Source organism: Chlorocebus sabaeus, chromosome 25 (genome assembly GCF_047675955.1).
Source record: "Chlorocebus sabaeus isolate Y175 chromosome 25, mChlSab1.0.hap1, whole genome shotgun sequence".
Lineage (NCBI taxonomy): Eukaryota > Metazoa > Chordata > Mammalia > Primates > Cercopithecidae > Chlorocebus > Chlorocebus sabaeus.
This window is the reverse complement of record NC_132928.1, coordinates 23277088-23291727: the sequence shown is the minus strand read 5'-3', so window position 1 is coordinate 23291727 and position 14640 is coordinate 23277088. Positions and strand designations below refer to the sequence as shown.

General features: G+C 44.9%; 1 protein-coding gene across 7 annotated transcripts in view; it reads left to right on the top strand.

Moving 5' to 3' along the window:
• The window catches only part of SRGAP2 (SLIT-ROBO Rho GTPase activating protein 2), a 250304-nt gene that overhangs the window by 486 nt on the left and 235178 nt on the right, over positions 1 to 14640 (top strand). For 6 of the 7 annotated variants that reach the window (XM_007988689.3, XM_007988687.3, XM_007988691.3 and 3 more), the window contains exon 2: positions 1400 to 2008. In XM_007988689.3, coding sequence (XP_007986880.1) covers positions 1942 to 2008 — 67 coding nt within the window. In that variant the 5' untranslated portion in view covers positions 1400 to 1941. Of the gene's footprint in view, positions 1 to 237; positions 644 to 1399; positions 2009 to 14640 lie in introns of those variants that run through there. The other variant, XM_007988688.3, reaches the window with a different exon arrangement.

Here is a 14640-nt window from a genome sequence, read left to right as displayed (position 1 = left end):
CAGCCCTGGCGGACAGCCCGGGTCCCAGCCTAGGACCTAGGAGGATGGGTGTTCGCTCAGCTTCCGGGGCTCTCCCCCAGTCCCACCCCCCGGCCCGCCCCGATGGACTTCTCTTCGCCCACTCCCTTTCCTAGACCATATCTCGGTCCCCACAGTTCCTGACATCCTTGCGCTTCACGCGACATCGCGACCCATGATCGTCCCCCAATTCACCTCACCTCTAAGGCAGCCTTCTCCTTGCCCCCTCCTGCCTTCCGAGCGTGTGCAACTCCGTTTGTCCCCGAGCTCCCTTCCAGCCTCAGGACCCCATCTCACACCCGCCTCCCGCTTCCCGCCCACCTGAACCCCGCCGCCTCTGCTCCCTGTCTTGCTCCCTCAGTGTGGCCCCTTCCTCCAGCCGGGGGAAGTGGGAGACGCTAGCGGGAGCTTCCTCCTCCCGGAGCTCGGAGGAAAAGGAACGACCAACTAGGAAGGGTCGCTGCTGTGGCACGCGGGGGAGCTAGACGCCGGGCTCCGCGCTCCCGCTTGCGTCCCTCCCGCCTCCTGGGCCTGGTCCGGGGCAGGATCTTCTCGGGCACCGCCTGGTGCGAGGAGTCAGGACTGCGACCTCACCGACCTCCCCCCATCCCCAGCCTGGGATTGGGTGCGATATCTGGGATCTCTGGGCTTGGGTGGGAAAAAAATTTTGGAGGTGGCATTTATAGTCACTATCGTCCCTAGCTTGGGGGAGGCGACGGCTGCCTTCCGCTCGCCGCCCACCGGTTTTCCCGGCTCCGACCCTATCCTCTAACCCGTTTCCTGCTTCAGCTGACCACATTGTTTTCCTGGATGTGTCCCGTGCCGAGCAGGCTTTTTCCTGCAGATTTGCCCCCCCTCACCCCGCCACCAACATTTTGCTGCCAAGAGAAGCTAGTAACCAAAAACAAAACAACTGGGAGGAGGGGCGGGAGGAGAAGAAAAGTTGTGCCCGGGTGGCTTGTCCCTCCCCGGCTTTGATCCCCTTTGATGTACAGGGAAGTGCCCCGGCCGGGGGTCTGGGGCCCCGTCCGGGGCTAGGTCGGGAGGGCTCTCTCGGGCTGGCCGCTGCCCAGCGCTGGCGGGGCTCGGGAGGCCGCCGAGGTGCCGCAGTCCCCGCCCGGTGCCCCGCGTTCCTGCAGTCCCCGCCCGAAGCCGGCGCAGGCGGCTCCTCCAAAGTGTTTTCTTTCAGCCTTAAAACAAAATCCGGAGGGAGCTTCCTTCCTCCCCACCTCGCCGAGCCGGGCTCTGCGGGCCAGGAGGCGTTAAGCCGACAGGAATGGGCCCAGGGCGGGCTCGGAACGACGTCCCCTACCCCACCCCCGCCGCGATTAGGATCTGCGCTCTGGCTGATCGCCCCCTCCCCCTTTTCCTGCATTTACAGGCAAGTGAACCGGAGCAAACGACTTCCGATCCAGTCTGCGCTGCTGCGGCTCCCGTTTGGGATTTGATTTGCAGCATCTTTGAGCCTCTACGACAAAAAACCGCGAAGCACGCCCAGCCCTCTCCTGGTACCCCGAAAAGCACCCACTCCCTCCCGGGGACACAGCTGGGCGCGTCCACACCCCCGCAGCCCCACACCATGTTGTGCGGAAGGACTTCCACTCCCTGCCTGTGTCGTTGATGTCAGACCCCAGGCCAGCCTCCGGGCGCTGCAGTTCTCCCGGCTAATGCTGAGGCTGCGGCTCCGGCTCTAGCACAGGCACCAGCCGCCGCCGCACCCGGCCCCAGCGCCCACCGTCTGCATGTGCCCGCCGTAGCCGCCTGCCCAGCCCGCAGCCCGCGCTCCACGGAGCGCTGGAGACCACCGCGGGAGGCCCCTTCTGCCCTCGAGAGAAGCGGTCTTGGAGGTATTGATTTAGGTGTTTGGATTTTTTCCGTGGATCTATCAATTCACAATTTGAATTTGGAAGAAAGAAGGAAAACATGACGTCTCCAGCCAAATTCAAAAAGGATAAGGAGATCATAGCAGAGTACGATACTCAGGTCAAAGGTAAGGGCTTTGAAAAATAGCACACTGCAAATGCTCTGTGGACTGGTGAGGCGTGTATTTCCACTGTGATTTGCAGGTTGTTCATTTCTTTGGGTGGAGCAGATGGGGGCAGGCTGACCCCAGAGGTGGTTTGTTTCATAGATGGGTCTGAACCTCCAAAGGATGGGCAGTGCCAGGGGCCATTGATACTGGAAAGGAATTTTTGGAGTGGGCTGTAGGAGTATCTTTGTAGGGCTGACCATGATTTTGGCAGCCCTTTCCCCCAAGCTGGACAGGGTGGGGGGAGGGGCAGGAGGCTCTTAGAGAAAGGCACAATTTGCCTCCGGTTCTCTGGGTCAGGTTTCCTTAAAAGACAACTGAAATCTGACAGGTGTTTGGACGTTTGTTTCAGAGATTGAAGAGGAGTCCAGACAGAAAGGCAACCTTGAGAAGGTGTACCGTTTGGAGAGCCTTGGGAGAGGCGGGGTTTTTCAGATGCACTGTATTAAAACATGAGATTTGCTGTGGCTTTGGCACCAAAAGTCCATTGCCACCTTGGGTGCACCTTGCACCTGCCTGGTCTCTGGTCGGCCTGCATACAATCAGAGATCATAGAATAAGGCCACCAATGCCCGGTCTCCGCCCTCACCTAAATCTGAATAGAGTTGTTAGGGTAGCCGGTTGGTGCTGATTCTGGAAAATGGGAAGACATAATTGTTTAACCCTTCTGTGCTGTGACCCTCTGCTCTGGAAGGCATGCTTTTAAAGCCCCATTTCCCTCTCCTGAAACATGTGAAGGGTAAAGCAAAATGAGGACTAGGAGAAACCAAGTGACCTGTCTTCTCATCTAGTCGACTGTCTGACTTGACTCATGAATAAGAGCCCTTACTCAGATAGCGTTTTTTAAACCAGCACTTCCCATAGGAAGGGTTCCTGCCTGTTAAAAGAGCTGCAGCATGTGTTTGTGCAAGGCACTGTCCCTTCCTGGTCAGTCACTGGAAAGAGCCATGTGGCTCCAGCCCATTGAGACCTTAGCTGGGGAGTGGAAGAGGTGGGTGGCCTTGAATGTTACACCACATGGTTGGAGCTCTGGGTTTTCCTTTGTTTCAGAGTACAGAGGGAGGGGCCCCTCCTTTCCCTGCACCAGTGCAAGGAGACCTTTTCCTATCAGAGAGGACCTGGGAAGGGCCATGTCTCCCCTCTAATGATTGCTGGGGGTTGGGGGTAGGGGTAGAGTTTGAAATGGGCAGCTCCCTTGTCTCTTGGAAGGTTGGAAGGTGGTCTGAAGTCCTCATTGTACCTACAGGATCTTTTTTATGTCATTAGTTTGGTCAATGCTGGAGGTACCCTAAGGGGCCTTCTATCCACTTGGATGAAAACATTGGTAGGTTTATTACAGAGATGGGGGAGTTGAGTGATTGATAGCTTCAGTTGAACTGGGATTGAGAGAGGTGTGGTTGTGAGTTATAATTGAGGTCTTGGCCTCTTGTCACTGTTCATAATCCAGGCCTGTTTTTGTAAACAATAGGCCACTGACCTCCGTGTCCTGTCCAGATGCACTGCATTTGCTCTTGGAATCCCCCCTGCAGTTTTAACCAGATATGTCTTTTTTTTTTTGTACACATCCTATTCTTAAACTGTTGCTGTCGGGAGTGTTAATAACTTTGATCTTCCCAGATTCCTCTCCAGAAGCATGCCATTTGACTAAGGTGCAAAGTGATTGTAAATGTTTATTTTTTGGAAGGTTCAAGGCGATAGGTGTTAATAGAACCATATCTGCCAATTTCTTTTTGGCAAAGGATTTCTCAAGAGTGTCTCAAAATTAAACACTTTGGATATTTACAAACATTGCTCATTGAGATGATGTAATGCAGATGGCTATTTGGGTTTTCTCTTCAACCTTGCCACAAACAGGAGACTGTTTTGCTTTGCTCTGATATTTTTCCATTGATACTATTCAGGATCGTAGAATTTAATAGGTGGCTGAGCATGATGTCTTATTCCGAGAAGGTGCCTGATGAATGCTTATGGAACTCATTTGAATAGTTTAGTCCTTCATTTTACAGCTGAGGAGAATACAGAGAACTGAAGAGGCTTGTCCAAGGTCACACAGCTAGATGGTGGCAGATCTGAAACTAGAAGCAGGTTTACCAACTCTCAATTCCCTATTCTGTGTCTTTACTATGAAACATCATCTGACCAGGGTGGGAAAAAATAAAAAATTCTTAAGGAGCCCAAATCTGTCAATGAATAATGGTAGTAATAATGATAATGATAATAGTAGATTACATTTTGGTTGCTCATTATGTTCCAGTCTGTCCCAAGTGCTTTAAATGAATGGTCTGGTTTAATCCTCACATCAACCCAGGAAATGGGTATTATTATCACCTTCCATTCACCATATAAGGAAACTGAGGCTTAGAGAGGATGAGAAGCCCTTCCAAAGTCACACAGCCAAACCATGGCAGCTTGACTTCATTCCTTTATTCATTAACTATTTATTGAGTGCTTGCTATGTGTTCTGGGGATTGGCAATACAGCTGTGAAGAAGAAAAAGTCTCCACCCTCGTGGAGCTTATATTCTGGAAGCTGGGCTGTCTATGGAACAGCGCAGAATTTGCAGACAAAGGGCCTGCGATCTGATTTGGCTCTGCCCCCCACTAGCTAGAAGCCCTGGGTCAGAATTATTATGAGTGTCAGCTTTTTATGTGTTATATGGGACTCATGGTGCTGCCAGACTTACTTCTCTTACAGATGCCAAGATAAAAAGAAAATCACTGTAACAGCTATGCCGTTTGGTTTGGTGGTTAAGTGCAATTTTTAGAGTCAAAGGGATTCAGGTTTAAATCTTGGTTCTGCCGGTTGCTAGCCTTTCACTTCGGGCAAGTTACCTGACTTGTCTGAGCCTCAGTTTTCCTATTTGGAAAATAGGTAAAATAAAATAGATTTCCTAAGGTAATAGTGAGTTGTTGATGAGATATATAAATTATTTAGAACAGTATCTGGCACTTGTAAGTGCTCAATAATGGTATGGTCTACTCTGAGCCTTTCTTTTGCTGAATTGGGCTGACTATTGAGACTGCATTGCATATTCACTCCCAAAATGCCAGCTATTAAATGATAGGAAATAAGTCAAGGAATGAAACTTGAGTTCTAGCTTAAGTTCATTTAGTTGTAACAAAAGATCTCGGGTCAGTCACTTAAACCCTCTGGACATCAGTTTCTTTTTCTGTTAGTGAACAAGTAAACTAATTATTGGCCACTGTGGTTCTGCATGTCTTTGACCAGAGTGCCAGGTCCTTTTTTTTCAGTCAGAATTGTATGAGTCAAATGGACTCTAACTGGGACCCTCATCTCATGGGACCCTTTCTGGGACCCTCTCTATCCCTTGATTTTGCCTGCCTATAAACCACCTGCTTGCATGTGCCCTGAGGAACTCCTGAGGCTTCAGCCCCAACCCTACCCCAGAGTGGTTTTATGAGGGGTGTGCCTTCTTAGTCAGCCTGTGTTGTAGTGTCTTTTTTAAAAACCATCATTGTTTCTGGTTTGTGGGTGCTCAGATTCCTTTGAAAGTTCATGCCTCTCGATGTCTGACTGAAAGCAGTAATGTTCTTAGTCTTTTTACATAGCTCTTTCCAATTTACAGTGTGCTTTCATATGTGGTTGTCCCTCAGTATCCTCAGGGGATTGGTTCTAGGAGTGCCCCCACTTCCCCCAGGATACCAAAATCTTCAGATGCTCAAGTCCCTGATAAATAATGGTGTAGTATTTGCATACAACCTATGTACACACATCCTCCTGTATACTTTAAATAATCTCTAGATTACTTATAATAGCTAATATAGTGTAAATGCTATGTAAATAGTTGTTATAATGCTTTTAAAATTTGTATTATTTTAAATTGTTATATTGTTATTTTTATTTATTTATTTATTTTTCCTGAATATTTGCCATTCCCATTTGGTTGAATCTGTGGATATGGAACCTGCAGGTATGGAGGGCTGATGTACAATAATCTCTGGAAATTCTTTACAACCCTGGTCATATTCATGGTCATAACCTGAAGCCTTTGGCCTCTAGCCTGTTAGCTTGTTGCTGGGATTGGACCAGCGAAAGTGGTAAGGTGCAGGGCATGGTTACCAGGGTTGTGAATCTGGGTGGTATTTGGGTGAATACACATGACTGCATACAGTCCCAGCTGTTGTTCTTTCCTTATTTAAGGCCCCTTTCCTTTATTCTCTCTATACCTTGAGTTTTTACAGTCTCCCAGAAAGCTTGAGATTGACAGTTCATACAGTTCATGCAAATATTCCAGGAGAAATAGTCTGAAACAGAGTGGCACTGTATGCTGAGCAGTCACATTTTCTTTCTTGAGAACATTAGGGGTCTTGTCTTTTTTTTTTTTTATGTCTTGGGAGAACAGTGTATGTGTACCACAGAGCTGGAAGTGAAATTTTGTAATTTCCATCTGGTGCATTTTGATAGAAAAAGTGCAGGCCTTTGCCTGGAACAGTTTAACCCTTTCAGGACCCTTCAAGAGCAGGAGATGAAATTTAAAACTGGAGTCATATTGTGTATGTATATGTACTTGGGAATGCTGATGCCTGGTATATAAACAAGCTCTTTCCCTTGGGAGGTCTCAGCGATTTTTCATTCACGCCAAAAAAGGTCTTCTCCAAAGCTTCTTTCCTCACAGCTCCCATTCCCCAAGGGAGCTTTAAATATAATCAGTTAATCAGTTTTAAATATAATCAGTTAAATATAATCAGTTTGAAAAGCTGCAGTAAAACATTTAGTTGGAATCCTCAAGCAGATGCTGTCATTTTCCTGTAAGATGATTGAGGGCTCCTTATCCCTTGCTCAGGGGAAAAAACAGCAACAAAAAAAGCTACTCTGTAGCAGTAAGGTGAACTCCTGGAAGAAAATGAAGCTCTTGGAAGCATTCAAGTACCATACTCTACATCTTGCAATTGAAAGACCCTGGAGGAAGGTGGTGGGCAAGGAGCCAGGGGATGCAGTGTACTGTGTAAAGAAGCAGTAGTTGGAAACAGTGTTCATGAGGGGTCCTTAGCTTTTTCAATTTCAGGTGTTCTTTTGGGGAATGAGAACAGAAATTTCCTTTGAAGAAGCCTATCTGGTAGTTATGGCCACATCCGTTATGTATCATGCAGTTTGAAAGCTTCGACAGGCTCTGATCATTTCTCTGCTATGAGGTGTCCAGAGTTTGACCTAGATGCAGTATGTAGGCGCCCTTACTATTAAAATCAACAGGTACCCAGACCCTGACACCCATTGTTCACACCAGATAAATTGGGCTACCCAGTGACCCCTGTAGAGTTCTCCTTCCAGAAGTGAGTACTCTTCATGGGAATTGTGCTTACCTTATACCCCTGACCTCTGACAACTACGTTAGGAAAATATGTCATATTGCAGGGAAAAAGCAGTTAATATGTAGATTTCTGGTTGTAATAAAATTAAAATGAACAGTTTTAACCTGGTGTCAGCTCCAGAATTGACTTTTTGGGGAATCTGGGAAAGTTGCCTTGGAAGTTATTTGGTTTAAAAATAAATAATAGCAGCACTTAAAAGCAGTTTTAAAAATTACAAAATTAACACCCTTACTGATTTTACAATAATGTGTAGGAACTCTCATATCTCCCTTACTATCTGTAATTGTGGTAGAATACACAGGAGATTGACCATCTTAACCATTCTAGAGTACAGTTCAGTAGCATTAAGCACATTCACATTGTTGTGCAACCGTCACTACCATCCATCTACGTGACTCTTTTCATCTTGCAAAAATGAAACTTTATACCCGTTAAACAACAACTCCCTATTCCCTCCTGCCCCTATCTCTGGCAAGCATCATTGTACTTTGTCTCTATTTGATAACTCCAGATACTGCAGGTAAGTCGAATCATAGTGTATATATTTTTTGTTACTGGCTTATTTCACTTCCTGTAATGTCCTCAAAGTTCATCCATGTTGTAGCATATGTCCACATTTCTTTCTTTTTTAAGGTTGAATAATATTTAATTGTATATATATATCCCATTTTGTTTACCCATTCGTTCATTGATGAACACTTGGGTTGCTTCTACCTTTTGCCTAATTTGAATAATGCTGCTGTGAGCGTAGGTGTAACATAGGTGTATTCTTTTTTCTTTCTTTTTTTTTTCAGATGGGGTCTCACTCTGTCACCCAGGCTGGATTGCAGTGGCTTGATCACGGCTCACTGCAGCCTTGACCTCCTGGGCTCAAGTGATCCTCCCACCTCAGCCTCCCAAGTAACTGGGGCTATAGGCACATGCTACCATACCTGGCTGGTTTTAAAATTTTTCATAGAGATGAAGTCTCCCTACATTGCACAGGCTGGTTATTTTTTTAAAAGGTACACTATACCAAAGTTTTACAAGCCTGTATATACATTTCTATATAATCACTTGTCCTGATAAATTTTTTAAAATTAAGGTTTTAATATGTGCATTAGCTTATATATTAGTATATTATTAATTGTAAAGTTGTACACCTTTTAATAATTACGTGAATTACTAAACTTTTACCATATTTTTAATAGCTTTATTGAGATTTAATTGACATTTAATAAATTGCACATATTTAAGGTATACAATTTGATAGACTTTGACATATATAACACCCATGAAACCAACACAATCAAGATAGTGAATCTAATCATTACCGCCAAAGTTTCTTCATTATAATGTATTAATAAACCAGTACTATTGGCCAGGCACCGTGGCTCACATCTGTAATCCTAGCACTTTGGGAGGCCAAGGTGGGAGGATTGCTTGAGCCCAGGAGTTCAAGACTGAACCGGGAAACATAGTGGGACCCCATCTCTGCAAGGAAAGAAAAAAACAAACAAAAAGACTGGCTGGGCACAGTGGCTTATGCCTGTAATCCCAGAACTTTGGGAGGCTGAGGTGGGCAGATCACCTGAGGTCAGGAGTTCAAGACCAGCCTGGCCAATATGGTGAAACTCTGTCTCTACTAAAAATAAAAAAAATAGCTGGGTGTGGTGGCAGGCACCTGTAATCCCAGCTACTCGGGAGGCTGAGGCACGAGAATCCCTTGAACCTAGGAGACAGAGGTTGCAGTGAGCCAAGATCTCGCCATTGCACTACAGCCTGGGCAACTAGAGCGAGACTCCATTTCAAAAAAAAAAAAAAAAAATTATCTGGGTGTGATGGCACATACCTGTAGTCCTGGGCTCTCTTAGGAGGATGAAGCAGGAGGATTGCTTGAGCCCAAGAGTTCGAGATTGTAGGGAGCTATGATTGCACCTTTGCACTCTAGCCTAGGTGATAGAGCTAATAATTATGTTATAGAAAAGTCATTAGCTTCAAGATAACTAAGTGAAAGCCTGGTATTAACAAATTTTAAAAAGTAACAAATAATGATCTAAGCCACCCAGATTAATTTCTGGAAAATTTGTTTAACCAAGACAATCTCCAAGGGAAGTCGGGTTAATAATTGTATCTCAGCCATTACTCTGCTTTTAGGCGGGAAGGTACAGGATGGAGTGAGAAAGAAAAAAAAAAAAATCATGGCCATGTTAGGAGTGGACTAATGACAGTATCTTTTTACATATAGATATGGCTTGGCTGGGTGCAGTGGCTTACGCCTGTAATCCCAGCACTTTGGGAGGCCAAGGTGGATGGATCACCTGAGGTCAGGAGTTTGAGACCAGCCTGGCCAACATGGTAAAACCTCATCTCTACAAAAATACAAAAATTAGCTGGGCTTGGTGGTGGGTGCCTGTAATACCAGCTACTTGGGAGGCTGAGGGAGGAGAATCGCTTGAACCCAGGAGGTGGAGGTTGCAGTGAGCGAGATTGTGCCACTGCACTCCAGCCTGGGTGACAGAGCAAGCCTCCGTCTCAAAAACAAAAACATAAATGAAAAAATAGATCTGGCTTGAACCAGTCTTAGGGCCTCATGCCTTTTTAGAAGGGGTCACAAATAAGCCAGGTATCAAGGAGAGGGTCTAGGGGCTCCCACTGGAGATCTACTCAAAATATTTTTAATATGGCTTCTTTCTTCTTTTTTTTTTTTTTTTTTTGGAGACGGAGTCTTGCTCTGTTGCCCGGGCTGGAGTGCAATGGCCGGATCTCAGCTCACTGCAACCTCTGCCTCCCGGGTTTACGCCATTCTCCTGCCTCAGCCTCCTAAGTGACTGGGACTACAGGCGCCCGCCACCACGCCCGGCTAATTTTTTGTATTTTTTAGTAGAGACAGGGTTTCACCGTGTTAGCCAGGATGGTCTCGATCTCCTGACCTCGTGATCCACCCATCTCGGCCTCCCAAAGTGCTGGGATTACAGGCTTGAGCCACCGCGCCCGGCCGGCTTCTTTCTTCTAATGATTGACTTCCTATTGCCTGCTAAATACAGACCAACTTTCTAGGGTAGATATGAACTTCCTTCTCAGTCTGACTGCAACCTCTTGTTTCAACCACATTTTTTATTTTGTTTTAGGAGGACTGGAAGTCTAACTTGACTGCTTACCATTCTTTAAACACATAGACTACTAGCTAACGTTTGCTCTTTGTTGGATGCTTACCACTTACTAGGCATTATGCTAAATACTTTATGTAGATTATTCCATAATCCTTACTCCAACTTTAGGAAAAAGATGTTACTAGTATCCCATTTTACTGATGAAAAAAATGAGGTGTAGGACATTCAGTTATTCCCCCGGGGTCTGCAACTGGTGAAAGATGGAATAGGAACCTTGGTTGTCGCCAGAGTCTGAGTTCTGTGTGTTGTTCATGGAATGCCCCTTTTTCGCTGCCCAGTCCCGTATCTTCACCTTTTGAAATCTCACCCTTCTGCCGGGTACAGTGGATCACCTGAGGTCGGGAGTTCGAGACCAGCCTGACTAACATGGTGAAACCCCGTCTCTACTTAAAATATAAAATTAGCTGGGGGTGGTGGCACATGCCTGTAATCCCAGCTACTTGTGAGGCTGAGGCAGGAGAATGACTGGAACCCAGGAGTTGGAGGTTGCTGTGAGCCGAGATCATGCCATTGCACTCCAGCCTGGGCAATAAGAGTGAAACTCCATCTCAAAAAAAAAAAACAAAAAAAAAAACCTCACCTTTCTGGTAAAGCCCAACGTTTCTGGGATTCCTTCCTTAATTGCTCTGACCAGAAATAACCCTTCTTTTCTATTTCACCCACACAGTACTTCTCTTAATAGCTCTCATATGGCATTGATCTCATACTGCCTTATGTTTGGAATATTTGTATTTCATTCTTTTTTCTTCTACCAGACTTCTGAATGTAGGAATGTTTTGAAGTTGTGTAGTGCAATGCAAAGAATATAGGCTCTGGAACCAGCCCTCATTTGGAGTCTTGTCAACTTCACTTCTTTGCTGTGTGACTTTGCTCAAGTCACTCAACTTCTCTTCCAAGCCCCCTCTTCTGTGACATGGAGATAATGAGACCTATCTTGCTATTAATTGCAGTTGTGTTTAGAGTACTGGCTCAGTGTATGGTAAATATTAAATGCTAAATAAATAGTTTATTATAAGGTCCCTTCAGATAGGAAACGTGTCTGGAAGACTATTGTAGCTCAAATGGTGGCTCTCGGTAAACACTTATTGTCTGTAGTACTGAATGAATAAATGGATGACCTAACTACTGCAAATAATCTTTTGGAAGTAGTTTAATTGTATCCTGACACTACATCTTGCACAGTGTCACCAGACTGATTTTTAAAAACTCATTTTTTTTTTTTGCTAAGGTCATCGCATAAAAGACTGTTACTATTAATCACTTCCCGCTTACCCTGCTTACATTTTATACCGCCTTACAGCTGAACTGCCTCTAGTTTCCTTTCTTTATCATGTTGTGTCATGGTTTGTGCTTTATCCATGCTGTGCCCTCTCTTTGGAATGGGTCCTCTTCCTTGAACCTGGAAAACTTACTCATCCTTTAAAGCCCAGCTCAGATGCCACCCCTCCAGGAAGCCTTCTCTGCTCCCCTGTGCAGGATCCCAAGCAGGATTTCTTAGCATCTTCCCTTGCCTTCTGCACAGAGTTCATCAGTACGCTCTCAGCATCTCCTTCGCAGTGTCTTTGTACATTCTTGTATTATTGCACTCATCATATTACATGGCAATCTCTTCGTTTACATCTCTTTGTTTACAACTCACTGAACACCTTCAGGAAGAAACGGTCTTTTATGCATTTCTGCATGTCCAGCTCCTGACACATAGTAAGCACTACAATGTTTATAAGTTGAATTGAACTGTCTTCTGAGTTGAGTTTCGATGTGACAGTGCCATGATGGCATGCTTCTGCATTTCTCCCCCATTCCAGTAATAAACCCATGTTAATATTATTTGAAATTTGATATAGATTAAACATTGTGAATATATTTGCATTTTACGAGGACAAGTACAAACTTCATAGCCTTATGGATCCTCCCCCATGGGACTGTGTTTCTCCTTAAATTTATTGCAGGCACGGCCCTCTTTAGAATCGCTGCCCTCTTTAGAATCACTGCCCTAGAGCTATACTTGAGTTGACCAAATTTCTTCACTCACATCTCTTACCTTGGAAACCAAAAAAAATGTTAACACTGAAATTCCCGAGAGTTTAAAACAAACATAAGGCTTTCTGTAATTGAAGCAAAAACCCATTCTATGTTTGTCCAGGATTTATTCACCATTTTTATCAGGCACTAAAAGTCTTAAGTTTGAGAAAGTTCGTCTGTCTTGACCTGGAGTTAAAACTGGGTTGACTTGAAAAAGGAACTGTTTTGTTACTCTTTCGAAGCACGGTGTGGAGAGAGTTATTACCTGGTTAGAACCAGCTGTGAGATCTTTGGTAAATGGGGAAGGAAAGGTCCTAAGGGACAAGCAGGAAAATGGTCCCTTTTGGGTTTTCAAGTCATTCGGTATGAAATAGCCTTGACCTTATTTATATGTTGTGAATGAATGGTTCTGAACTTGAAATACGTGTTTGTGTGGAGGAAAAACAGTTGGGACATGTTCCTCCATTTTGGTGTATATTTTAGGATGTCATCCTTTAGGGAGAAGGCAGATTCTCTTTGGGTTTTTTTTTTTTTTTTTCTTAACCATATCTTCTAAATGCATTAATCAGTGGAGAGGTGACCCAGAAGTCACTGTGAAAGTTGGGACCTTATCTTTGCTGTTTGATCCCAGATCTTGCATTTAAAATCATGGCATGGTGGGCAGGATCTGAATACTCTCCCTGGAGAAGATGACCCTGGCAGCCATGGGTGGCTGGGTGGCCAGGGCTCCACAGGAAGACAAAGCACAGAAAACAGAGGGACTCAAGAACATGAGGTGGCCATGACAAGCCACGCCATAAGCTTTAAGAAATATGTCTTGTTTCTGAAGAGTTGGCTGTTGCCAACTCTTTTCTCTAAACATTGAAATCCCTTAGAAATTTGCTTCCTTTTCCCTTTAGTTTTTTTGTGTGCGTGTGTTGATTGTTTTGGTAGGCGGTGGAGATGCTGCACCAGAGCTTGTCAGATGAGTAAGCTGCTCTTTGGGAAGACATCTTGACTGAGGTACCTATTCTGGAGCAACATTTCTTTTGGGCCAATACAGTACTTTGTAAGACGTTGAGCTGTAGGATTCTATATAGGCAGAATGATCCTAAGGGAAAGAGTGCTGGATTGGGAGGCAGAAAGCTTGGGTTCTAGTTTAGCTTTGTCATTTACTACCGTGATTTTGGAGATAACTCACCTAAGGTCTCAAAATCCCTAGTTTCCCTATAAAATCCCTATAAAATGGGAACAACAATTCTTGGCCCTTATAATGATGATGATGATGGCTAGCGTTTATCAAGTGCTTCTTATGTCTCAGCTCTGTTTTAGGTGCTTTACATATATGAACTCATGAATTTCTCAGCAGCCCTGTGAGGTAGCTGCTATTATTATCCCCATTTTACAGATGACGCACAATGAGGTTAAATAACTTGCTCTGAAGCACATGGCTAGTAAGTGATGAGGACAGATTATGAACCCAAGCTGACTTAACACTGATGTGAGGCTGAAATGAAAGAATTCAGTTGAAACTGTGAGATGCTGTATACACTCAGTTGATTATCCTCATTTCCTAGTAACTTGTTACAATAAAGAATTAATGCAGTGTTTTAAATGTCTTTCTGTTACATACCTACTCTACCTCCCTATGCCTTGGTCTTCTCATCTAAGAAACTAGGGGTTAAACATTAGGAACTTTCTAAGATCCTTCCAGCTTTCAGGGTTCATGATTCTTGCTTATTAATATGTTGAAGATTGGCCGGGTGGGTGCCTCAAGCCTGTAATCCCAGCACTTTGGGAAGGCGAGGCAGCCTGATCATCTAAAGTCAGGAGTTCAAGACTAGCCTGACCAACATGGTGAAACCCTGTCTCTACTAAAAATACAAAAATTAGCCGGGCATGGTGGCGGGCACCTGTAATTAATCTCAGCTACTTGGGAGCCTGAGGCAGGAGAATCGCTTGAACCTGGAAGGCGCAGGTTGCAGTGAGCCCAGATTGCACCATTGCACTCCAGCCTAGGTGACAGAGCAAGACTCCATCTCAAAAACAAACAAACAAAAAAGATGTTGAAGATGATGATTTGTCCCTTTTAAGTAGACACACTTGAAAG